Source organism: Zea mays, chromosome 5 (assembly GCF_902167145.1).
Source record: "Zea mays cultivar B73 chromosome 5, Zm-B73-REFERENCE-NAM-5.0, whole genome shotgun sequence".
Classification (NCBI taxonomy): Eukaryota; Viridiplantae; Streptophyta; class Magnoliopsida; order Poales; family Poaceae; genus Zea; species Zea mays.
In genome coordinates this window covers 43,943,023-43,969,299 of record NC_050100.1, presented here as the reverse complement: position 1 = coordinate 43,969,299, position 26,277 = coordinate 43,943,023, and the positions used below count along the sequence as shown (strand labels likewise).

General features: G+C 49.9%; 1 protein-coding gene across 1 annotated transcript; it reads left to right on the top strand.

Moving 5' to 3' along the window:
* Window positions 1-11,482: 11,482 nt before the first annotated feature.
* LOC103626282 (zinc finger CCCH domain-containing protein 45) lies at window positions 11,483-25,358 on the top strand. Its single transcript, XM_020538318.2, has 7 exons — window positions 11,483-12,172; window positions 12,634-13,017; window positions 14,535-14,697; window positions 14,800-14,910; window positions 16,393-16,461; window positions 22,766-22,852; window positions 24,251-25,358. The coding sequence occupies exons 1-7, from the start codon at window positions 11,835-11,837 to the stop codon at window positions 25,019-25,021; spliced, it is 1,923 nt and encodes a 640-aa protein (XP_020393907.1). The 5' UTR covers window positions 11,483-11,834; the 3' UTR covers window positions 25,022-25,358.
* Window positions 25,359-26,277: the final 919 nt, after the last annotated feature.

Sequence of the window (26,277 nt, the reverse complement as noted above, 5' to 3'; positions counted from 1 at the left end):
TTCGGCAGATGTCGTGGGCACGGGCGTTTTGAAGCTTCGACCGTCTCCTTCGTAACAAACTCCTCCGCAAATCCCGAACAAGCTAGCTTCCATAACCGCCGCCGTATTTTTCTCTGACTCGGCCGGTGACGTGCGGCCTTGGATCCACCTTCTGGGATATATAAATCCCTGATTGCTTCCTTGCTTGATCTGCGCCACTGCGCTAGGTGCCGAGCCATCGGGCATCTTGCAAAATACGCATTGCCGAGCCAAGTAAATAGATAGGGGAGAGAGAAGAGGACACCACCGTCGTACATACAGGGAGAGAGAAAAAGAAATCGGGAGGGATAGGATCGTAGTGCCTGTGCATGCCGGGCTCGGGGATTCACCGATGCGTTGAAGAACACCGGAGCCTTGGCAAATTTCCTCTTGATTTCGAGGTTCATGGCCGGGTCGCGGCAAGCTGTGGCCGGCATCATCGCAGACCCATCGTCGGTGAGTGTCTTTCTACTGAGCTGTCATTCTCCGTTTCTTCTACGTGCGGTCGCGGATTGGTTGGTGCACGGGTGGGCATGGCGTCGTGGTCGAATGTCGTGGGCACTGGTCGTTGGTGTACTCATCGCCGTGGGATGGGCTATCATCGTCGGCCAAGAAGAGAGAGAAAGAGCGGTAGCTTGGGGTCGTAAGGAAGAAGACGACGCGTCCGCCGTATATCCTTGATCCCACGGCTGGGTGGGCGTACCGGTTCATTTGGTGCCAGATTTAATCTTGACCGTGGGGCACGGATCTAACGGCTGTGATGTGAAGATACCTCTTCGACCGATCTGTTTTGTAAAAGAGTCCTCGAGAAACCTAGAAACTAACCCGCAGTCCACCTCTGAGTTGTCTGAGTCTAGGGAAAACTTCTGGTTCTGCCCCCGGGGTTATCTGTAATTAGTGCTCGGTCCAGAGAACAATGAAAATGGATAATTAATTACAAAAATTGATTTTTAACACAAAAATAATTCTAGAAACTTGTGAAATTCATAGTTAATTCATTTTAACTCCAAATTGAGTCATTCCAGTTGCAATAATTTTGTATTAATATTGTTTATCGCCTAGTACCTTTGTTTAGCCATGAAACTTGAATTAAAATTGTTCAATTGAATTAATCTATTCTAGGTGCTAAATGATTTCAGAAATTCATAACTCAATATCCGTAGCTCCGAATTTAGTGGTTCTTGTTTCTACGATCTTGTAGCAACGCGTAGGTCATAATTATACAGTTTATCCTTATGTTTGGTGTAATGTTAATTTTGTCTATACACTGTTTGTTTGTAATGCTACGACTAGCGTGAGGACACGTGTCATCAGAAGAGCAAGTTGGTACCTGGAATCTCAAGTCCCAGGCAAGTTGTGCCCTTGATCACTTCTTTTACCCACTCATGTTCTAATTAATCATAATGATCTGCATAGGTTAATTTTGATGGGACCCAATAGGTTACCCTAGTTTGACTATCTTTATACCTTGATTACCACTGGACTTTTTGGGTAGTACTTGCTATTGCTTTATGTGGTTTTGGGTATGAAGATTACACTATTCATGATTATACTTTTGTTATCAGTTGTTATTTATTGTTCATGTTAAGATCATTATGTTAATTGGAACATGGAGAACCACTCGGGAAAACAGTGCTACCACAAGGGTTTATGGACGCCCTTGGCTGACTAATTAGGAAAGCTAGTGGAGGACTACCTTACCCGAAAGGGGCAAGGGCAGTAGGGGAGTGGTCAGTGTAGGGAGGCCCTCGGGAGGATTTTGCTGCGATGGCGGTCCTGCAAGGGATTCCTGCATTGGAGCTTTCTATAAACTGTAGCGGGTTTTCTGAAGCTAGTGGAACTTTGTAAAGGCCTCGTAGTGTTACCCTGCCTCGCCTCCTCGGTAGAGGTGTATGGGAAGTCGCGATCCCTTGGCAGATGGGTAACATGACTTGTGGGTAAAGATGTGCAACCTCTGCAGAGTGTAAAACTGGTATACTAGCCATGCTCACGGTCATGAGCAGCTCGGACCCTCACATGATTAATTTATGGAACTAAATTCAATTTGTCATGTGCATTGCATCGCAGGTGTTGTTGTTACTTTTGTTCTACTACTTTAATTGGGTTGGTATTTACTTATACTTAGTAATTGCTAATAAAATTTTGACCAACTTTAAAAGCAATGCTCAGCTTTAACCATTCTCTTTGGTAAGCCTTACACTTCACGTGAGCTCCCACCTTTGGCGAGTTCATGCACATTATTCCCCACAACTTGTTGAGCTATGAACGTATGTGAGCTCACTCTTGCTGTCTCACACCCCCCCACAGGTCAAGAACAGGTACCACAGGATGAGGCGCATGGAGGATGCTGTGACAAGTTCGTGAGAGGTCTAGGCCGTCGTCTCCCAGTCAACTTTGGGTTGCTGGACCGTTGTCTCCTTATTATGTAATTATTTATTTATTTTGTATAGAACTCCTATTATATAGTAAAGTTGTGACATTCGATCATGTGCCATGATTCATCATATGTGTGAGACTTGGTCCCAGCACACCTGGTGATTATGTTCGCGCCCGGGCTTTGGACCCCTAAAACCCGGGTGTGACAGAATTACTGATATAGCCGGGAGACGCGAAAGTCTTTTTGATGGAAGACTTTTTTTCGAGGAAAATTTTGACGCAGAGGGGGTTCGCCCCTTCTAGCCCCCGAGGAAGGGTCGGGCTTTGCCGAGGCAAGGCTGACCATTCCTTGATGGTTAGACTTCATACGTAAACGAGGTATATGAACGGCTTGAAAACATCTTAAGGGTAGAAGCGACGTAGCTGTCGGATGTTCCAAGCGTTGCTGTAGACTTCGCCTTGACTGTTGGCCAGCTTGTACGTCCCGGGCTTCAAAACCTTGGCGATGACGAACGGCCCTTCCCAGGGAGGCGTGAGCTTGTGCCGCCCTCGGGCGTCTTGACGCAGCCGAAGCACCAAGTCGCCCACCTGGAGGTCTCGGGACCGAACCCCTCGGGCGTGGTAGCGTCGCAGGGACTGCTGATACCGCGCCGAGTGAAGTAAGGCCATGTCCCGAGCCTCTTCCAGCTGGTCCAGTGAGTCTTCTCGGTTGGTTCGATTGCTTTGGTCATCGTACGCCCTCGTCCTCGGGGAACCGTATTCTAAGTTTGTGGGCAAGATGGCCTCGGCCCCATAGACTAGAAAGAACGGTGCGAAGCCCGTGGCTCGGCTCGGCGTTGTCCTCAGACTCCAAACCACCGAGGGGAGTTCCTTCATCCATCGCCTGCCGAACTTGTGGAGGTCGTTGTAGATCCTCGGCTTGAGTCCTTGCAGAATCATGTCGTTGGCACGTTCTACCTGCCCATTCGTCATGGGGTGAGCCACGGCGGCCCAGTCCACCCGGATGTGGTGATCCTCGCAGAAGTCCAGGAACAATCTGCCAGTGAACTGGGTGCCATTGTCGGTGATGATGGAGTTCGGGACCCCGAAGCGGTGGATGATGTTGGTGAAGAACGCCACCGCCTGTTCGGACCTGATGCTGTTTAGGGGTCGGACCTCGATCCACTTGGAGAATTTATCGATGGCGACCAGCAGGTGCGTGTAGCCCCCGGGTGCCTTCTGCAAGGGACCAACGAGGTTCAGACCCCACACAGCAAACGGCCAGGTGATGGGTATTGTTTGCAGAGCCTGAGCGGGCAGGTGGGTCTGCCTTGCGTAGAATTGGCACCCTTGGCAGGTGCAGACAATTCTAGTGGCGTCGGCCACCGCGGTCGGCCAGTAGAAACCTTGTCGGAAAGCGTTTCCAACAAGGGCTCGAGGCGCTGCATGATGACCGCAAGCCCCGAGTGTATTTCTTGTAAGAGCTCCTGGCCTTCGGTGATGGATATGCATCGCTGGAGGATGCCGGAGGGGCTGTGGTGTTAGAGCTTCTTCCCGTCACCCAGCAAGACGAATGACTTGGCGCGCCGCGCCAGTCGCCGAGCTTCGGCTCTGTCGAGGGGTAGCTCTCCTCGGTGGAGATATTGCAGGTACGGGGTCTACCAGTTTCGATTAGGCGTGACCCCATTCCACTCTTCCTCGATGCGCAGTGCCTCACCCTCGGGGGCCGAGGGTGCCTCGGGCTGGGCCGAGGCCTTCTCGGGCTCGGGCGTGTCGTCGGTCTTGACTGAGGGTTGATGTAGGTCTCGGGAGAAGACGTCCGGGGGAACCGTTGTCCACCCCGAGGCTATCTTAGCCAGCTCGTCCGCAGTCTCAATGTATCGCCGGGCGACGTGGTTGACCTCGAGCCCGTAGAACTTGTCTTCCAGGCGCCGAACCTCGTCGCAGTAGGCTTCCATCTTTGGGTCGTGGCAGTGGGAGTTCTTCATGACTTGGTCGATGACAAGCTGCGAGTCACCACGAGCGTCGAGGCGTCGGACCCCTAGCTCAATGGCGATGCGCAACCCGTTGATCAGAGCCTCGTACTCAGCCACGTTGTTGGATGCCGGGAAATGGAGGCGTAGCACGTAGCGGAGGTGCTTCCCGAGGGGCGAGATGAAGAGCAGGCCCGCGCCTGCCCCTGTTTTCATCAGCGACCCGTCGAATAACATGGTCCAGAGTTCTGGTTGGATCGGAGCCGTTGGGAGCTGGGTGTCGACCCATTCAGCCACAAAGTCCGCCAAGACTTGGGACTTGATGGCCTTCCGAGGGGCGAACGAGATCGTCTCGCCCATGATTTCCACCGCCCACTTTGCAATCCTACCCGAGGCTTCTCGGCACTGGATGATCTCCCCCAGGGGGAAGGATGACACCACAGTCACCGGATGTGACTCGAAGTAGTGTCGCAACTTCCGCCGCGTCAGAATCACTGTGTACAACAGCTTCTGAATTTGTGGGTAGCGGATCTTGGTCTCGGACAGTACCTCACTGATGAAGTAGACCGGCCTCTGGACGGGCAATGCATGCCCTTCTTCTCGTCTCTCAACCATGATCGCGACACTGACCACCTGAGTGGTAGCGGCGACGTAGATCAAGAGGGCTTCTCCGGCAGCGGGGGGCACCAGGATGGGTGCGTTTGTAAGGAGCGCCTTCAGGTTGCCGAGGGCTTCCTCGGCCTCGAGGGTCCAAGTGAAGCGCTCGATCTTTCTTAAGAGGTGGTACAGAGGTAGGCCTCTTTCGCCGAGGCGCGAGATGAAACGGCTCAGAGCTACAAGGCATCCTATGACCCTCTGTACGCCTTTCAGGTCCTTGATGGGCCCCATGTTGGTGATGGCCGCAATTTTCTCCGGGTTGGCCTTGATGCCCCGCTCGGAGACGATGAACCCCAAGAGCATGCCTCGGGGGACTCCGAAGATGCACTTCTCGGGATTGAGTTTTACGCCTTTCGCCTTGAGACACCGGAATGTCGTTTCAAGGTCGGAGAGGAGGTCGGAGGCTTTCCTCGTCTTGACTACGATGTCATCGACGTAAGCCTTGACCGTTCGACCAATGTGCTCTCCGAACACGTGGTTCATGCACCTTTGGTATGTTGCACCCGCATTCCTCAAACCAAATGGCATAGTAACATAGTAGTACATGCCAAAAGGTGTGATGAAAGAAGTCGCGAGCTGGTCGGACTCTTTCATCCTGATTTGGTGATACCCTGAGTAGGCATCGAGGAAAGATAGGGTTTCGCACCCAGCAGTGGAATCTACGATTTGATCGATGCGAGGCAAAGGGTAGGGAACCTTCGGACATGCTTTATTTAGACCAGTGTAGTCTACACACATCCACCATTTCCCTCCTTTCTTTCTCACAAGCACAGGGTTGGCAAGCCATTCGGGATGGAATACCTCTTTGATAAACCCTGCGGCCATCAGCTTGTGGATCTCCTCGCCTATGGCTCTGCGCTTTTCTTCGTCGAATCGGCGTAGAGGCTGCTTCACGGGTCGGGCTCCAGCTCGGATATCCAGCGAGTGCTCGGCGACATCCCTCGGTATGCCAGGCATGTCCGAGGGACTCCACGCAAAGACTTCGACGTTCGCGCGGAGAAAGTCGACGAGCACTGCTTCCTATTTGGGGTCGAGCTCGGAGCCGATCCGTATCTGCTTGGAGGCGTCGTTGCTGGGGTCAAGAGGGACGGACTTAACCGTCTCTGCTGGCTTGAAGTTGCCGGCATGGCGCTTCACGTCTGGCGCCTCCTTGGAGAGGCTCTCCAGGTCGGCGATGAGGGCCTCGGATTCGGCGAGGGCCTCGGTGTACTCCACGCACTCCACGTCGCATTCGTACGCGTGTCGGTACGTGGGGCCGATGGTGATGACCCGTTGGGGCCCGACATCTTGAGCTTGAGGTAGGTGTAGTTGGGGACGACCATGAACTTGGCGTAGCATGGCCTCCCCAGTACTGCGTGGTAGGTTCCTCGGAACCCGACCACCTCGAAGGTGAGGGTTTCCCTTCGGAAGTTGGAGGGAGTCCCAAAGCAGACGGGCAGATCGAGTTGTGGGTTGGACGCGTTTTCCGGGGATGATCCCATGAAAAGGCGCCGCGCCTGCCCGGATCAAGGACAGATTGATCCGCAGGAGCCCGAGGGTCTCGACGTAGATGATGTTGAGGCTGCTGCCTCCGTCCATGAGGACCTTGGTGAGCCTAACGTTGCCGATGACGAGGTCGACAACGAGCGGATACTTCCCCGGGCTCGGCACGCGGTCGGGGTGGTCGCCCTGGTCGAAGGTGATGGGCTTGTCGGACCAGTCTAGGTAGACTGGCGCCGCCACCTTTACCGAGCAGACCTCCCGACGCTCTTGCTTGCGGTGCCGAGCCGAGGCGTTCGCCACTGGCCCACCGTAAATCATGAAGCGGTCGTGGACCTTGGGGAACTCCTCTGCCTTGTGATCCTCCTTCTTGTCGTTGTTGTGGGCCCTGCCACCTTCCGCAGGTGGCCCGACCTTGTGAAAGTGGCGCCGAAGCATGACACACTCCACAAGGGCGTTCTTGACGGGCCCCTGATGATAGGGGCACGGCTCCTTGAGCATCTTGTCGAAGAGATTGGCTCCTCCGGGAGGTTTCCGAGGGTTCTTGTACTCAGCGGCGGCGACAAGGTTTGCATTGGCGGCGTCGCGTTTCGCTTGCGACTTCTTCTTGCCCTTCTTCCTGGCGCCGCGCTGAGTGGACGCCTCGGGGACATCTTCCGGCTGGCGGCCCTAGGGATGCTTGTCCTTCCGGAAGATGGCCTCAACCGCCTCCTGGCCAGAGGCGAACTTGGTGGCGATGTCCATCAGCTCGCTCGCCCTGGTGGGGGTCTTGCGACCCAGCTTGCTCACCAGGTCGCGGCAGGTGGTGCCGGCGAGGAACGCGCCGATGACATCCGAGTCAGTGACGTTGGGCAGCTCGGTGCGCTGCTTCGAGAATCGCCGGATGTAGTCCCGGAGAGACTCTCCCGGCTGCTGGCGGCAGCTTCGGAGATCCCAGGAGTTCCCAGGGCGCACGTACGTGCCCTGGAAGTTGCCGGCGAAGGCTTGGACCAGGTCGTCCCAGTTGGAGATCTGCCCCGGAGGCAGATGCTCCAGCCAGGCTCGAGCGGTGTCGGAGAGGAACAAGGGGAGGTTGCAGATGATGAGGTTGTCATCGTTCGTTCCACCCAGCCGGCAGGCCAGCCGGTAGTCCGCGAGCCACAGTTCTGGCCTCGTCTCCCCTGAGTACTTTGTGATGGTAGTCGGGGTTCGGAACCGGGTCGGGAACGACGCCCGTCGTATGGCCCGGCTGAAAGCCTGCGGACCGGGTGGTTCGGGCGAGGGACTCCGATCCTCTCCGCTGTCGTAGCGTCCCCCACGCCTGGGGTGGTAGCCTCGGCGCACCCTCTCGTCGAGGTAGGCTCGACGGTTGCGGTGGTGGTGCTCGTTGCCGAGGCGACCCGGGGCCGCAGGCGCCGTGTTGCGCGTGTGCCCGGTGTGGACCGAGGCTTCCCGCATAAATCAGGAAGTCGCGGCGCGATGCTCCGAGGGGTACCCCTGCCTTCGGGAGGCAGAGCTTTCGGCCCGTTGGACCGTGGCATCCTCCAGGAGATTCTTGAGCTCTCCCTGGATACGCCGTCCTTCGGTGGTCGATGGTTCCGGCATCGCGGAGAGTAGTATTGCTGCTGCAGCCAGGTTCTGGCCGACCCCAATGGAAGCCGGTGGCGGCCTTGCCCTGACATCGTCGGCAATGCGGTGCTGGATGCCCTGGGGTGGATGACGCGCTTCTCCGGCCGGCGCTTGGTCTGCCCATTCCTGTCCGATGTTCCGTCGGAACTGCTCAAGTGTTCCTGCTCCCTCGTCGAGCCTGGCCTGCATCTCACGGATTTGCTCGAGCTGTGCGTCCTGACCCCCCGCAGGGACTGGGACCACAGCTAGCTCCCGAAGGATGTCAACGCGAGGCGTAGGCCTAGGGGGATCGCCGTTCTCCGGTATACCAAGATGGTTGCCTTCGCCGGGACCCCCTAGATCAACGTGGAAACATTCACGACTTGGGCCGCAGTCCTCGTCGCCGAAGCTGCGGCTACCATCGGAACAATCGGAGAGGCAGTAGTCGCATGCGGTCATGAAGTCCCGCATGGCACTGGGGTTACCGAGCCCAGAGAAATCCCAACAAAAGTTGGGCTCGTCATCTTCCTCGGGACTCGAGGGTCCGTAGGTTGAGACGGCCGTCAGTCTGTCCCAGGGCGACCGCATATGGTACCCCGGAGGGTTGGTGCATGCCTCTATGAAGGCTTCCACCGAAGCGGAGTCGCTTGGTGGGTCGAGGCTGAATCCAAAAAGCACGAGATGGGAATCGGTCGGTACCTCTTGGTCGACGGGCGGTGACGAAGTCGCGTCAGGGGCGGACTGCACCGTTGTCTCACGTACGAGGGCGACGCCCAGCAAGTCCTTCGCGAGCGTGCTGGTGTCGTCCGTCTGCTTGGAGTCGGCGCGTTGCGTGGAAACGGCGCTCGTCTTCGTCTCAGACGCGAGGTCGACGCCCGACGCGTCCCCCGCTGGGGCGCCGGCGTCGTCGACTTGCTCGACAGCCGACGAGGTGCCGCCTCCTGCTTGGCCATGGTTGCCCCGCCTCCTCCTCCGTCGGCGGGGGAGGTGATGGGACAAACCCGAATGTTGTGCTTCCGCCACGTGGGGAAGACGTCGTTGATTCCACCACCGGCGGGCGGGCTGACGACCGCCATTGTCGCTGTCGCGCAGCGGAGGAAGGAGTATAATGTCGTAGCTGCCGTCGAGGGACATGAACTCAAGACTCCCGAAACGGAGAATCGTCCCGGGTTGGAGAGATTGCTGGAGACTACCCATCTGGAGCTTGACGGGAAGCTGTTCGTCAACACGCAGCAGGCCCCTACCTGGCGTGCCAATTGTCAGCGTTTCGACCCCTGGGGGTCCCTAGACCGACGAGTGAATTGTCGCCGCGTGCCCCAGCCCAGATGGGTCGGCGCGAGACAGAGCACGAAGGGGGGAAGAAACAGGCAAAAGGGGAAACCCGCGGCCTTCGTGTTGCCCTGCGCCCAGGTCGGCTGCACTTGCAGTAGGGGGTTACAAGCGTCCGCGTGGGAGAGAGAGAGAGGGAGAGCCTTATGCGCCGGCCCGTTCCCCCGCGCGACCAACCTTCCCGTACGAGAGCCCTGGACCTTCCTTTTATAGGCGTAAGGAGAGGGTCCAGGTGTACAATGGGGATGTAGCAATGTGCTAACGTGTCTAGCAGAGAGGAGCTAGAGCCCTAAGTACATGCCGTCGTGGCAGTCGGAGAGGTTTTGGCACCCTGTTCATGTGATGTCGTGGCCGTCGGAGGAGAGCTGGAGCCCTGCGGAAGGACAGCTGTCGAGGTTGTCGAATCCTTGCTGACGTCTCCTTGCTTCTGTAAGGGGCTGAGAGCCGTCGTCGTCATGGAGCACGCGGGGCGCCATCATTATTTGTTTACCGGGGCGAGCCAGATGGGACGCCGGTCTTGTTCCCCGTAGCCTGAGCTAGCTAGGGGTAGGGTAATGATGCCCCCCCTGTGACGTGGTCGGTCCGAGCCCTAGGTCGGGCGAGGCGGAGGCTCCTCCGAGGTCGAGGTCGAGTCCGTCTTCCGAGGTCGAGGTCGAGTCCGAGCCCCGGGTCGGGCGAGGCGGAGACCGTCTTCCGAGGCCGAGGCTGTGCCCGAGCCCTGGGGTCGGGCGAGACGGAGACCGTCTTCCGAGGCCGAGGCTGTGTCCGAGCCCTGGGGTCAGGCGAGGCGGAGTTCGTCGTCCAGCGTCGAGGTTGAGCCCGAGCCCTGGGGTCGGGCGAGGCGGAGACCGTCTTCCGAGGCCGAGGCTGTGTCCGAGCCCTGGGGTCGGGCGAGGCGGAGTCCGTCGTCTTCTGAGTTATGGTTGAGTCCGAGCCCTGGGGTTGGGCGAGGCGAAGTCCATCTTCCGAGGCCAAGACGGGGGCCGAGCCCTGGGGTCGGGCGAGGCGGAGCTTCCTATGGCGCCCGAGGCTGGACTTAGCTGCTGTCAACCTTACTCTGTCGAGTGGCACAACAGTCGGAGCGACGCAGGCGGCGCTGTTTTCTTGTCAGGTCGGTCAGTGGAGCGGCAAAGTGACTGCGGTCACTTCGGCTCTGTCGACTGAAGAGCGCGCGTCAGGATAAGGTGTTAGATGATCCTTGCATTAAATGCTTCTGCGATACGGTCGGTTGGCGTGGCGATCTGGCCAAGGTTGCTTCTCTGCGAAGACTGGGCCTCAAGCGAGCCGAAGGTGTGTCCGTTGCTTGAGGGTGCCCTCGGGCGAGACGTGAATCCTCCGGGGTCAGCTGCCTTTGCCCGAGGCTGGGCTCGGACGAGGCGGGATCGTGTCCCTTGAGAGGACTGAGCCTTGACCTTAATCGCGCCCATCAGGCCTTTGCAGCTTTGTGCTGATGGGGGTTATCAGCTGAGATTAGGAGTCTTGGGGGTACCCCTAATTATGGTCCCCGACAAATATCTAGCGCTAAAAGAAGGGTTTTACTTTATCTAGACCATGACATGGTAAATACGAGTTTGCAATCTACACAGTTAGTGTTTACATGTATTTTTATGCAATATTTATAATTGAGATGTAGGTATTTATTCCAATAAATATCCGAGAAATGCAATGATATCTTGCCGTGATCAAGCAAGAAATCTGGAGATACAAGTGCTCGACTCACTTGGTACATCATCCGGTCGCAATGGCCTCATTGACACTGTGAGTTTACACAAACTCAACAATTGTGAATAGATGGTGAGAGACTATGCACGAGACATGCAAATTAACAAGACTCATACAAGCGTGGAACAGAGTGCTTTCGAGCAAACTTTCTCTAGACACCTAAGGAAATATAAGATCCGATCAGATATGTGTCGATGCTCATCACAACGTATCCCCGTTGTAACGTACGATCACACACCTAGTTAAACTATAAGAATCTATAGATTTTTAAAATATATTATACTGTTGTAGCTGTTTAGTTGAGGAGGACATATCCGGTGCAATCACTCATTTTGGTGCAAGCGTACAATCAAACTATCCAGAGCATCCAATCTAGATCCAACGGTTTCATACGGAAGTGGTTAAATGTAAAATAGACACTAGGTTTTAGGTGGAAGGGGTTAAATGTAAAATAACAGTTACCATTAGATCTAAATCGGATGCACCAGATCGCTTGATTGCATGCTTGCACTAGGATAAGTGATTGCATAGGATATTTTCCCACTAAGGTTGAGACATATTTTTTAGCGAATACAACTTGAGGGATGAGATTGCCGATGATTGTCACTTGACTGGGAGTCTGGATCTCAAGCAACCAGCCCCAAGAACTGTTCTGCTCCCCAGTTGTATATACGATCGAAGAAAAAAAAAAGATCCCAAACCCTAGCATCTCTCATGGACGACGGCGACGGCGGACTGAGCTTCGACTTCGAGGGCGGCCTCGACTCTGCCCCGGCGGCCGGGGGCCCCGTGCCGTCCTCCACTGACCCTGGCGCGGGAGGCGGCGACGGGCCGGGTATGCACGGGCGCGGCCGAGGTCGCGGGAGCTACCGCCAGACGGTGTGCCGCCACTGGCTTCGGGGCCTATGCATGAAGGGCGAGGCGTGCGGGTTCCTGCACCAGTTCGACAAGGCCCGCATGCCCGTCTGCCGTTTCTTCCGCGACTTCGGCGAGTGCCGCGAGCCCGACTGCGCGTACAAGCACTCGTACGACGACGTCAAGGAGTGCAACATGTGAGATATCTAACTCCCACCCGACTTGTTCGGGTTCCCCATGTTGATTCTAATGTTTGGGTGGGAAAGAGGCGGCTTTTATAAGCTTGGTGTCTCTGGTCGACGAAATTTGTTAACTCGTCAGGGTTTTTTCTAAGTACTATATAAGATGCCAACTTCGTGTTGATTGATTGAGGGTTTGGGTTTGAGATTACATGGATCATCATCCCTGTGTCAATCTTAAGTCTGCGGTTGGTACAGCGGTTTGATTCAATTTTATATAGAATTTAGCAGCTTTGATAATTTCAGTGAAAGAAGGTAAAGCTGACATGATATTCTGGAAATGCAATGTATTTGGCAGTTTTTTGCTTAAAACCTGGTGCCTCTAAGAATTAATTTTTGTATTGTCACTCTTCAAAGTTAAGAATGATTGCTTGCCATCTTTCATCACATCTGAATTTCTGTTATTTCATACTTTGCAGGTACAAGATGGGGTTTTGTCCCAATGGTCCTAATTGCCGGTACAAGCATATCAAGCTACCTGGGCCACCGCCTTCTGTTGAGGAAGTTCTTCAGAAGATTTTGCAGATGCGCTCTTTTAACAGATACAGTCAGAATAGAAATAGTAATTATAATCAGCAAGGGGAGAGGCCACAACATCCACAGGGTTCTGCGTTGCCTAACCAAAACTCAGCAGAAAATGCTACTGCTGCAGCTCCACCAGCTGGTGGACAACAAGCACAAACGCTGAATCAACAGCCACCACAGCAGCAGCAGAAGCCAAATACAAATGACCAGGCCCAAGGTGTTTCAAATGGCCATCAGGCCACTAGAATCGCCACACCCCTTCCACAAGGACCATCTAGGTGTGTGTGGAGTTTCTAGTCATGCTTGTAAAGCTTTTAGAACTGTGAAAACTACATACATAGTTTTGGTTGCAATAGCGTATCTCATAAAACTACTATATTATATTATATGTTTTGACACTTGATAAGCTGTACACTTGTACTTAATTTTAAGCTTATGTCATCTATAACTAATTGAAAGAAAAAAGTTCGTAGTCATGTTGCTCTTTGGATTACAAAGCTAGGTTATATGTTAGGTAGTTGAGGTTGGTTCCACAATATTCAGCTCTTCAATAGAAGCCTTTGTAATGATAGTTACTGCTAAGATACTACTCTTTGCATTGACGGATTTCGTGGTGGAAAGTTCAAGTAGCTCATGAGATGGTGAACATCGCACGAATGGACCTGTAGTCTGATCCAGGTCATATCATACATAGGGTATTGAGCATGCCTATGCTGCCCATGGAGACATGATTATTCACATATGCAATTTACACTATACTCACTTTAACCTGAATTTTTACTTGTTTAGTATTTTCAAATTTAGATGCCATTTTATTGACAAACTAGAGTTTTTAATCTTAGGAACTTGACCTGTATGTTAGGTTTTCAATTTTTCATACATCTTTGGTACACTGTTTTTTTATATATCTGGTTCATGTGCTGCAATACTTGGGAAATCAACATTTTTCCACTTATTTTTAGGGTTTCTTGAGGAACCCCTTGAAAAAGAAGGGCTAGAATATCCCTTTTGTTTTACAGACATAGTAATCAGATATTTGACTTGCTGAAATATATATGGAGCATAGCAAGTAAGTTACGTAGTTTTATGAATAACAATGCTATGGGTCCACCTTCTGTCAGGTTATTTGTTTTTTTTTGTGTGTATCTATCGCTATGGCTAGTGTTTTAAAGACGTCGCCTGGGTGTCCAGACGCCCAAAAGATCCAAGGTGTTCCCGTCACCTAGGTAAGAATCAGCAAGAGGGTAGAGGGCAGAGGGGAAGGAGGAGGAGGGCGTCGAATCAGGGCAGCGCAGCTGACTCGGGAGCGGTGGCGGTCGAATTGGCGGAGATGGCGGTGTATCAGGGGCGGCAATGGCTCAATCGGCGGCAGCGACAGTTCAATTATGGGGGAGAAGGCAACCAGCGGTTGAATCATGGAGGAGAGAGGCAACCGACTAACCGAGGGCAACCAGGGGAAGGATTATATGGGCTGGGCCTCCTCCGTTTTCCTTCTTTTTTTCTTTTTCTTCCTTCTCCATGTTGTTGTTTGGCTCGTTCTCAGATTGATAAGGCGTCGCCTTGCTCGCCTGAGGCGGCACCTAGGCGACCAAGTAGTGTTTCAACGCTTTATCTTGCCTTACCGCCTTAAGAACCATCGCGATGGTTGAGTGAATTCTTCAATTTAGCCCATATTTTAGTAACACCATCACCTGTGCATCTTCAGTCAGAAGTTCCATTTAATTGCTTAATGGTATCAGCAATGCTATACTATAATGGTTCTTTAATCCAGTCTTGGGTTGGTAAATGTCATCAGGTATTTCATTGTTAAAAGTTGCAATCGGGAGAATCTGGAAATATCAGTTCAACAAGGAATTTGGGCCACACAGAGGAGTAATGAGGCTAAACTCAATGAAGCTTTTGAATCCACTGAGAATGTTATTTTGATATTCTCAATTAATAGAACTCGCAATTTCCAGGTATACTGAAGGTTCATATTTGCTATGAATATTGTTATATTTGCTTGTTTTTATGTAATCTTTGAAAATGCTATTTTGAGACTAAATGTTATGCTTCTCAAGGGGTGTGCAAAGATGACTTCTAGGATTGGTGGCTACATTGGTGGTGGAAATTGGAAATCTGCTCATGGAACAGCGCATTTTGGTCGGAACTTCTCTATGCAGTGGCTTAAGGTGCAGTTTTCTTGCTGATTTTGTATCCCTGTTTGTTTATCATCACTTTAACTGTAGCTTAGCCCTTTCCAATAAAAAATCGTCTGGGGGAGGGAATGACCCCCTCCTGGCATAATACGAAGAAGAGACTGAAACATTGGTCCCGACCGAGAAAATCCCCGAATCTTGGCCCCCCATCACTAATGGGCCGGCGTCAACCGTCCAATCGTCCAACGTCCACTCTACAACGCCCAAACTGGAGGGTGGTACACAGAACATCGTAACCCGAGAGCGGATGAGGCACAACAAGGAGATCTTTTAACCAAGCTGGAAAATTCGCCCCCGAGAGGAATCGAACCCGGGTCTTGGAGGTGCTACTCGGAAGCCTTAACCACTAGGTTAGAGGCCCTTTCGCTCTTAGCCCTTTCCAGATGATGGGATCCTCGACTTTTGAGCTGATAACTGATAACCATAGCTTATGTGTTATGGGCGTGTTTTAGATGGCCTTGAGCCCAAACAAAGTGACCTTCTTGGCAGGCGGTAGCCTCACCACAAGGGTAGGATGAGAAGATATATCGGCATGAATATTGATTTCTCTTTTTGTTTGATTCCTCCCGACCACATTACTCCTATAAATGCTCATGTGGCATTGTGGCAAACATATGGCAATTCCTAATGCAACTAATGACAGTATGGTTATAAATTTACATAAGTTCATGCTGTTGCCGCATTGCGTGGGCGGGAAGCCATGCAGCTTGGCTAATGTGTTGCACCGAGCTCTGGCCCATGACAGTATGGTTATAAATTCACATTATACTGCATGAATACTTTTGTATGTTGTACTTTTAGTTCGGTTAATAGAGCGCAAATCTTCCTTTCTGTCCATCTATTCATCTGTGCAACCCCGACCCTGTTCCCAAGGGAATCTGGACTTAGTTCTCTTTTGGGCAAACCATCTAAAATAGCCAAGCTCAGGTTTACAACCATGCAAACCTGATAGAAAGTGAGACTTATATGTTGATGGAGTTGTGGTTAAGATGTGCTTTAGGCCCAGGCCATTTATTTAGAAGCTGAAACTATTGTATCAATGCCTTGAAGTGTCATTCCATTGGGTGCTGTTCTCCATATCAAAATTTGGATCTTCTACTCATTCATTGTACAGATGAACTATTCATTGGTAATTAGCTTTAGTTCTTGCAAGCGTGTAGGCCAAAGGCCTTGTGTTTATGTTTTGTTTGCGTTTTTATGAACTGGACATAATACAATTTAACATGGCTTATCACCTTTATATTGATATAAATTCATTTTTTAAACTGGACCATAAAATTTATGTTGAGTTTACAAGCATGGTTATATCATTCACCAAATCATCAATTGAAGTCGTGGCTGATAAGACTTCTCATTGAATATTTCTTGCCATCTGTTTTTGCATGAAAGCTTTAGTTAACGACATGTCTAATATCATCATTGTGTCTATACTTACAACAGTTTTTTGCGCTGCAGCTTTGTGAGTTGTCATTTCAGAAAACCCATCATCTCCGAAATCCATACAATGATAACCTCCCTGTTAAGGTATGTTGATTACCTTGTTTCAGGTGTTCACTGGCCTTGGCTCCTTGAAGTATGATGCTTTATGTTTTTTATATATTATAAAAGGGCAAAGTGTGGAAACTGTTGGGTTAGCTTATACATATAGCACTATTTCGTGTCTTGTCTTATTTCATATTTTCTGATATTTCTCCATCTTGATGGTTATTTATCACAATGTTTAATGCCATTGTCAAACATGCTTGGAAAAACTGAGCTGACTTTGCTTTAACTATAAACCACACCATAGTTATTAATGTGGTAAGGTGAGCGCCCTCCTTTTTACCTTTTAAGCGAAAAGGCATAAGGCGAGGCGACAACTTAATTATATATATAATATAATTATTTAAAATTAGACCAAATATTATTTATATATCGCTAATTTGAAGGTAATAAAAAAAATAGCACAGCTATTAGACCTTAGTAGGTCCTAGGGGTGAAAACGGGACGGGTACCGGATACGGTTATCAAAATAATCCGAATTTTCGGATACGGATTCAAATATTTTTGTTGTCGGGATGGATACGGGTACTACTCGGATAATGCACATCCGGATACGGGTAGGATATGGAGTCACTGGTACCTGGTAACTACCCACAAACCTCGGGTCGGATATGGGTACCGGATAGTCAGGTACCCGGTTGGCTCATCTAGCAGTCTGGGTGTTTGGCCGGTGCTGATGTGCTGTGCTCTACAGCTCTCTGTTCTTGCGCCTTGTGGGCTGGCGTTTTGGTCCATTAGCCCAATTAGTTAAAAGAGCAATATCAACTAGGGTTAGCTGTGCCTGTTTAGGCATGAGGCACACCGTCCGTCAGACGTCGATCGTCCAAATCAAAGGCGTGAGGTACTCCGGCTGGCTTTTTGGTTCCAAATCAAAGGTTACATGATTATTTGAGTCACTTGTACATTTATCGTATATATAAATTTATTTGAGGCACTCAGGCTTGCTGGCTATTTGGAAGTTGGACTATATTTATTGTTGTTGCTTGCTGTCTGCACTTCTTCACTTATTGTGTTGTTCCGGACTGGACATGATCAAATGACTATTGTGATTTATGTTCTGTCATTTTGTGATGTGAAAGTGACTTGAACCTGTTAATTAATACCAACTATCTACTATCTGTTGTATGCTTGTGGATTATGCCTGAAATAGGGTTTATGCTGATGATTTTTTTTTTTTGAAATTGTGTTGTTTTATAATGTCCTTGCCATTAGTAACTTTGAGCTTCATGATGTTAATTTTGTAGGTATAATTTTCTATATTTGACCTATCATATACTGTTATAGATGCTTTCTTAGGCAAGCATTATCATAGGAAGAAAGGGAGCCAGCGCAGCTAGGAGTTGGGCCCAGGTGCGCAGCTAGAAGATAGGGATCAGGAGATTTTTTAGCTGTTCAGTTAAGAGATAGATTAGATCTCCTATTTTATAGTAGATAATTGTTATCCTGTTGGGTGGTGTGGCAGTCCCAGTCTATAAGGGAATTTACCTTTAGTTTGTATTAGGTATTGAAGGAATAAAGATCTCCAGGTAGGGAGGTCACCTTCGGTCCTCTTGGCTGATCATCACAGCCAGGCCGGCGGCGGTGATCACCCTCCCCCCTACGCCTTAAGGTCCATCTCATGTTCCTCTCATCCTCTTGTCTCTCCCCTGCGTACTCCCAAGAGAAGCAGCAGACCACATCATTTGGTATCAGATTCAACTGGAGCATCGCCTTCCATGGCCGGCTCCGGGGGTGATCCTGCGACCATGACGTCTGTGGAGAAGTTGGATTTTCTGGTCACCCAGTTCACATCCATGACCGACTTGGGGACCAAACTGTCGGCACAGCTGGAGACGCTCAACCGGCGCATGGACTCCCATGACACGTGCCTTGCTCGCCTGTAAATCACAACAGGGAAGCAACCGGTCCAGCCACAAGCGAGTTCGGGTCTGGGCAGCCTGGCGCAAGATGATCTAGATGCCGCCAACAACGAAGCAGACACTGAAGACATAGAAGCCGGTCTGGATCGGCGCGCCCGCAACAGCATGGGCAGGCGTCGGCCCAGGCAGGGCCGGTGGGATGCCATCGGCAGGAGGAGCTACCGCAACCGTGGCCGCAACAGCGATTATCGTCACGAAGACTCCGATGATGGGCGGTCTACGCGTGACAACCACGGGCATGGTGACCACCATCGGCCCAAACCCAACTTTCCGTCCTTCGATGGTTAGTCCGATCCTCTTCCATGGCTCACCAAATGTGCATCATACTTCTGTGGTATGCGCACCCTCGATGAGGATTGGGTCTGGATAGCATCCCAAAATTTGGAAGGTGTCGCAGCGGAATGGTACTACGCGCTGGAGCGGGACCATGGCATCTTGTCTTGGCCTCGGTTTGCCTCCTTCGTCAACATGCGCTTTGGACCGCCCCTGCGCTCCAATGGCCTGGCTGAGCTGAAGGACCTTCGCCGCACCGGCTCTGTGGACGAGTACAAAAGGCAGTTCTCGCAGCTCCTTTGCCGTTGTGATGATCTATCCTTGACCCAACAAGTTAATCTGTATACAGCTGGCCTGGGCGAGCCGCTGCGGACAGATGTGGAGCTCCAAGCCCCCACTCATCTTCAAACAGCCATGAGTTTGGCAAGGGTTTATGAGCGTCGCGAGAATGAAGCAGCAAAAGAGAGAGCCTTCAAGGGAGGACGTGCTGGCTCTATACAGCAGAAACCAATGGCACCAGCACTGGCCCAGAAGACTGTACCAAACCCCAGATCACTTTTCAGAAGACTGTCAGCAGAGGAGTAAGCTGCAAAAAGGGCGCGCGGCGAATGCTATAACTGCACAGAGAAGTACACTGCTGACCATAAATGTGCAGCCAAAGGGGTCTTCTTTCTGGAGTTAGCCGATGAAGATGAAGAGGAGGTAGCTGCTGAATTGGGCATCTCCCTCCACGCATTGACAGGCATTGAGGTGGGACATACCATGTAGCTCCGAATCAATATCCATGGCACCTCCCTGATTGCGCTGGTGGATTCTGGGTCAACCCACACCTTCATCCAGGAGAATGTGGCGGCTAAACTTTGGCTGCAGGTGGACTGCAGACCTGGACTATCAGTGAAGGTAGCTAATGGGGACAAAATACCAAGTGCAGGCATTTGCCACAACATCCAACTCTCCATTGATCATGCAGCCTTTGTTCTTACTGGTTATGTCTTACCCCTCGCTGGATTTGACTTCATTTTGGGCGTTCAGTGGCTCCAGTCCTTGGGACCAATTTCGTGGAACTTCCGTATTCTGCATCGTCAGTGGCCAAGGCATTCTTTGATCATATAGTCAGATTGCACGGGTTTCCATGCTCAATTGTTAGTGACAGAGACACAGTTTTCACCAGTGCGTTTTGGAAGGAGTTGTTTAAGCTCGCTGGGGTCCAATTATGCATGAGCTTGGCCTTCCACCCTCGATCGGATGGCCAATCAGAGGTGGTAAACAGGGTGATCCTAATGTATTTGCGGTGTTTGGCGGGTGACAGACCTCGCACATGGTTGCAATGGTTGTCGTGGGCAGAGTATTGTTACAATACTTCATATCATACGTCCCTCAAATGCTCACCGTTCCAGGTGGTGTATGGCAGGGAACCTCCATCCTTGCAGTCTTATGAACCTGGGAGTGCACGGTTAGCAGCAGTTGACAAACAGATGAAAGACAGGGATGACTTCTTGGCTGAAATCAAAGACAGATTGATACAGGCACAGATTACTATGAAACATCAGCAAGATAAGGGCAGAAGGAAGGTTGAGTTTCAGGTGGGGCAGTGGGTCTGGGTCCGGTTACAGCAGCGTACAGCGGTGGGAGTGATTTCTCCATCTCATTCAAAGTTGGGACCAAGATTCTATGGCCCCTACAAGATTGTGAAGACAGTAGGTCCAGTTTTTTGTCAATTGGAACTACCAACTCGATCGCGTATTCATGATGTCTTTCATGTCTCGCTCCTAAAGAAGTACGAAGGAACACCTCCAGAGACAGTGGTGCCTCTGCCTGAACTGCTGCATGGCAGAGTGGTGCCTACACCGGTCACAGTGACTAAAGCTCGGCTAAATAGAGGCGTCTGGGAAGTGCTTGTGCAATGGATGGGTTAGCCCTCCTCAGAAGCAACCTGGGAACCACTGGAAGAATTCAAGAGTCGTTTTCCGGAAGTACAGCTCGCAGATGAGCTGTTTGTTGTTGGGGGGGGGGGAGGGAAATGTTATAGATGCTTTCTTAGGCAAGCATTATCATAGGAAGAAAGGGGGCCAGCGCAGCTACGAGTTGAGCCCAGGTGTGCAGCTAGAAGATAGGGGTCGGGAGATTTTTTAGCTGTTCAGTTAAGAGATTGATTAGATCTATTTTATAGCAGATAATTGTTATCCTATTGGTTGGTGTGGCAGTCCCAGTCTATAAGGGAATTTGCCTTTAGTTTGTATTAGGTATTGAAGGAATAAAGATCTCCAGGTAGGGAGGTCGTCCTGACTGACCATCACAGCCAGGCCGGCGGCGGTGATCCCCCCACGCCTTACGCTCCATCTCTTGTCTCTCCCCTGCATACTCCCAAGAGAAGCAGCAGACCACATCATATACATGCTTATATATTCCTTCTTTTATTGATTTGTTGAACATTTTGATAATTAATATTATCGGGACAAACTATCCGACAAATATCTGTTATCTACCCGAGTAATATCTGGTATCCGTTTCTTACCCGCCAGAATTATTACCCGATCTCGTCCTGTATCTGTCCTGAGTTTTAACTATCAGTACCCGATTCTATATCCGAGAAAATTATATTAGGGTAGGATACGGGGATGAGCTAGTATCCGGCAGTATCTGTCCCGTTTTCACCCCTAGTAGGTCCATTTCAGCCTAGTAGAAGAGAGAAACAGAAAAAAGTAAAAGAAAAAACAAAAAGAAAAAGAAGCCCATAACCAGTCATCCCAGCCTAACAATTTTAGGGTTACCTTCCTCAGCCGGCAGCAGCAGATTCTCCCTCAGCCGACAGCAGCAGCTTCTCCCTCTCCCGCTCCTCTCCCGCTCCCCCTACTTGCAGCTCTCCTCCCTTGGCGTGACCTACGCGCTGTGCGCCGCCGCGTCGCCATGGCCTACTCGCTGTGCGCCTGCCGCTCCCCCACAACCTATGCTCTGTGCGCCGCCGCGAACTACGTGCTGCGCTGTGCGTCGCCGCCGCGCCACCACCTCTTCTTCCCTGCGGGGCTGCGCCTTGCTCTCGCAGTCAAGGCGACAGGACACCTTACGCCTCCGCACTCGCCTTACCACTTAGGCGTCGCTTTAGCGACGCTAAAGCTACACCTTAATAACCTTGAACCACGCATATGCTGTTCATCCTTAGTCTCGATTTATATTTCATCAGAGGTTATAATATTTTTTACGTTTGGCTCCGCCGAAGTGTCGTTTTTTCATCTGGCTTGCTGCCCATAATAGATGCAGGACAAGACAGCAGATCGATTAGCTAAGAAATGCCTAAACCACCATGAGAAATGTCTGCTATGTGACTAAGCTGAAGAAACTCTTGATCATCTTCTGGTGGCTTGCTCCTTCTCGAGAGTCTTTTGGTACCAGCTTTTCCGGAAATTTGGGCTTCACTCCCTAGCCCCCCAGCCGGCGGTCACCTCTTCTTGAATTGGTGGGAGGAGGTTTCAGAGGTGGTCTCAGGTGTCACCAGAAAAGGCCTTAACTCCCTTATTATCCTGGGTGCTTGGACTATTTGGATTCATCGGAACAAAATTGTCTTCGATGGATTGTCTCCTTGCCTCACCTATATCCTTGCTTGGGCAGATGAGGAGAGAAGTCGTTGGGAGGCAGCTAGGGCGAAGGGCCTATGTTCTCTGGCTGCTTCTGCAGCTGCTCCCTAGGGTGGTGTGTTGTTTGTTCCTTTCACATGATGAGTTCTTTTTTGTATGCTATTTTCTGGCCCCTGTGAGGAGGCCTGCTGATGTTTGGTCTACTTTAGACCTTTTTTCCTATCTTCTTAATATATAATATAAAGGGGCGCAGCTCTCCTGCTCGTTTTTGAGAAAAAAATTAAATATCAAACTTTTGTACACTTTATATGATGATTAAAACACTAGCTGAAAATGTAATCTTGCCGGAAGGATATTCAAAATTAATGTAGGCCAGAAAGAAAAGTAACAAAAATTCTAGTGCTATGCACACACTGATGATTGACTAGATTGTTGAAATCGTATACTTTTTTAATATATATATCTGCATTCTCGATTTTTTTTCCAGAATTTAATTTTTGAGTTCACTTCTGATTACTGCAGATCAGCAGAGATTGCCAGGAACTAGAACCTTTCGTTGGTGAGCAGTTGGCTTCTCTGCTTTATCTGGAGCCAGACAGTGAACTCACGGTAGGTTATGCATTTTACTGCCTATTTATCTTGTTTTTAATATTCTCATTACCTTGCTGTTTTCTTAAGCAGGCATATCAACCTAGTCCATTGCAACTACAACTGACAGCTAGGATTTGGGGGGTGTTTAATCTTGAATGCATTAGAGCTAATAGTTAGTGGCTAAAATTAGCTGGAGACATCCAAACACCCTAGCTAATTGTTCAGCTATTAGCTATTTTTAGTAAATTAGTTAATAGTTAGCTAGTTAATTCCACTAGCAAATTGTTAGCCAACTAACTATTAGCTCAGTGCATTCAAACACCCCCTTGGTCTAGTCACATTTGAACACCATTTGCTGTGTTTCTTAACTCTAAACTAGTTTTGTACTCCCGCTGTCCCATAATCCCATAATATAAGACATAACCATTTTTTATTCTTGTCCCATGATATAAGGGGTGCTCTCTCTAGACACACGTGCATCGACGCAGTAGTACTAGTGTTGATAGAGATAATTAAATACATTTATTGTTCTTTTATCCAGAGGTGGTTACGTCTTATATACTGGGCCGGAGGGATTAATTGTCAAATCATGGTTGTGGGTGACCATAATTGTCAAATCATGATTCATATAGCGGGGCTGTGCTAGAAAAGAGATGCAAGTGTTAGAATCCTGCCTATATGGCTAGGATAGTTAGATCGATCTCTATTTGGCAAGGATTTTCGTTGATACATAGATTGATCTCTATTAGGTAAGGATCTCAGTTGATTGGTGTTAGAATCTCGCATGTATAGCTAGGATAGATAGATTTATCTCTATTAGACAAGGATCTCTATAGATCGATCTCTATTAGGCAAGGATCTCTGTTGATTGGTTCAGTTTTTATTCTTGCCTATATATGTGTAACACCATATCTTCTACAATACATCGATAACCTTTCTATCAGGCAGCCCTCGCCTCGCAAGCCTGTCCGCAGTCCAACAGCGATCATGTTGTATTTGGTTCTCTTTGGACCATTTTTCTTCTTAATATATTAATACACAGCTCTCCTGTGTATTCAATAAAAACCCTTTCTATCAGGAAGATATTGCTAAAAGTTACAATATTTCTTTACGCTAAAGGTTCATTCTAATGGAGATAATGGCTACTTTTAGATTGACTAAAATTGAATAATGACACATCATATCTCTTCATGGACTAAGGACTAACAATGCATATACACTGGCTCTACTACAAGCAGCAGCATACAGCTGCACATGTTAGTCGGTGCTAGTGGTGTTTTGCTTAAAGAGATGGCATGGCACATTTTTTGTCAGAAGGCCTGGTCCACTTGTGTTTACTTAATATATATTATTTGTATTTTTCACTTGGTTTAAGTGTCTATTTCCTGTGTCTGGTGTTTTTGAATATGGGTTCAGGCTATGCTAATTGCAGCAGAGGCCAAGCGAGAGGAGGAAAAAGCAAAGGGAGTGAGTGCTGATGAGGCAGCTGATAATCAAGATATTGTGCTGTTTGATGACAATGAAGAGGACGAGGAAGAGGAAAGCGAGGAGGAAGAAGGCAACGCCCAAGAGTCTCAAGGAAGGGGAAGAGGAAGGGGGATGATGTGGCCGCCTCAAATGCCGATGATGCGTGGGGCAATGTTGGCAGGGCGTGGCTTCCCTCCTAACATGATGGGTGATGGCTTTGGTTTTGGCGGCGGTTTCGGCATGCCTGATCCATTTGGCATGCCACGCGGCTTCCCGCCATTCGTTGGCCCAAGGTTCCCTGGTGACTTTGCTAGAGGCCCGATGCCAGGGATGGGTTTCCCTGGCAGGCCTCCGCAGCCTTTCCCTCTGGGTCTTGACATGATGATGGGTCCTGGCCGTGGTCCGCTGATGGGAGGCATGGGAATGGGTGGGCCTGGACGGCCTAATCGTCCCATGGGTATGGCGCCCTTCATGCCCCCGCCACCTCCAAATAACCGTGCTGCGAAGCGGGAGCAGAGAAGGCCAGGGGGTGACCGAGGGGACAGGTTTGAAACAGCATCAGCATTAGACCAGGGCAGCAGGGGCCATGATAACACTGGAAACCCTGGAGCAGATGGAGCCAGAGCCCAGTCTGGAGACAGGTACGGTAGAAGCGCCCTTCGGGACGATGACAGCGAGAGCGAAGAGGAGGCCGCTCCCAGGCGATCAAGGAAACGATAGAGCGTCTCTGACATTTCATGCTGTTACTTGAAATGAGATGTACTGTTGAAAGATGAGTAGATTGTCTTCACCCAGATTAGAGCTAAGATAATGAAAATGTGGATTGTGTATAACTGTATGCTGTCAAGTGACATTGGTAGTTGAATTTTTCTTAGGCGGAAAAGGCAGCCGGCTGAGATTATTCTTCCGGAGGTGCATCACAGTATATGACTCCAGTTAGGAACGGGTAGAATAACGTTGGCATGAACTATCTGTTTAAGAGCTTGTTCGTTTCAACCAACTATCTGTTTAAAATTCTTTGCTAGTCAAAATTGAATAGAAATAAAAGATTTAATTCTCCTCAATTTCTTCCATGCAATCGAAGAAGAGTTCAATTTAGTCCTGACCTAACAAGCCTTAACGTGTAGTAAGTTAGTAACGGTTGAGAACTACGTTATCACGGATCACCCGATCCGCTCCCTTCCCTTCCGTCAGCAGTAGAGGCGCAAGAAGTTGTAGAAGACCCGTATCCCTTCCCAGAAGCACGACAGTGAAACACACGAGACACATGATGTAGAATTGGGCCTCTGGCTTCTTTCTCTTCTCTGTCATATGAAGGGGTGTACATGTTCCTTATATAGAGATGTGAGACCCCTCAGGGGCAAAGCCGATATTCGCCCACATAACCCTAACTAGGGTTACTTAACACTCCCCCTTGGGCGAATACCACGACCAACATATGCCTCGTTAAAACTCCGAAAAACCCAGTGGAAAAAATATGGAGAAAGAGTGCATGGTGATACAAATTGCATTTGCACTTTGTTGCCTCGTTAAAAACCTCATGTGAGAAACTTCAAGAAAACTCACCAAGGGAAAAGAGTACAACAACTGTCATCGGGACAGATTTCGATCCTTTGGGATCTAGATTCTATCGAATCTTCTACAAGGGCTAACTTTAGAAATGTGCTCCCCCTGATCCTTGCAAAACTATATCAATAATGCAAAATATCTTCTTCTAGAAGTATATGCACATAAAGATTTAGCAAACAGATTGCATATCCTTGCAAGGACTATTTCAGGAACTTTACCTCTACTCACTTTTAGGATATACGAGGTAAGTGCACGTATCAATATAAATAAACCACTTTGACTGATGGTGTTCGATCGACTAGATCTATATATTTAATAGAAAGTTCCATAAAGGTTCACATATTGATCATCAAACTCACGCCTTCAGGGCATAGAATATGACATTAATTGTCTCACGATTGTGATCA

Bases quoted from the DNA above. Each gene is read 5' to 3' on its own strand.
- LOC103626282 (XM_020538318.2), top strand. From the start codon at position 11,835: ATGGACGACGGCGACGGCGGACTGAGCTTCGACTTCGAGGGCGGCCTC. The intron at 16,462-22,765 runs GTATGTTGATTA...TGATTACTGCAG, and splicing joins ATGATAACCTCCCTGTTAAG to ATCAGCAGAGATTGCCAGGA. The intron at 22,853-24,250 runs GTAGGTTATGCA...ATATGGGTTCAG, and splicing joins AGCCAGACAGTGAACTCACG to GCTATGCTAATTGCAGCAGA.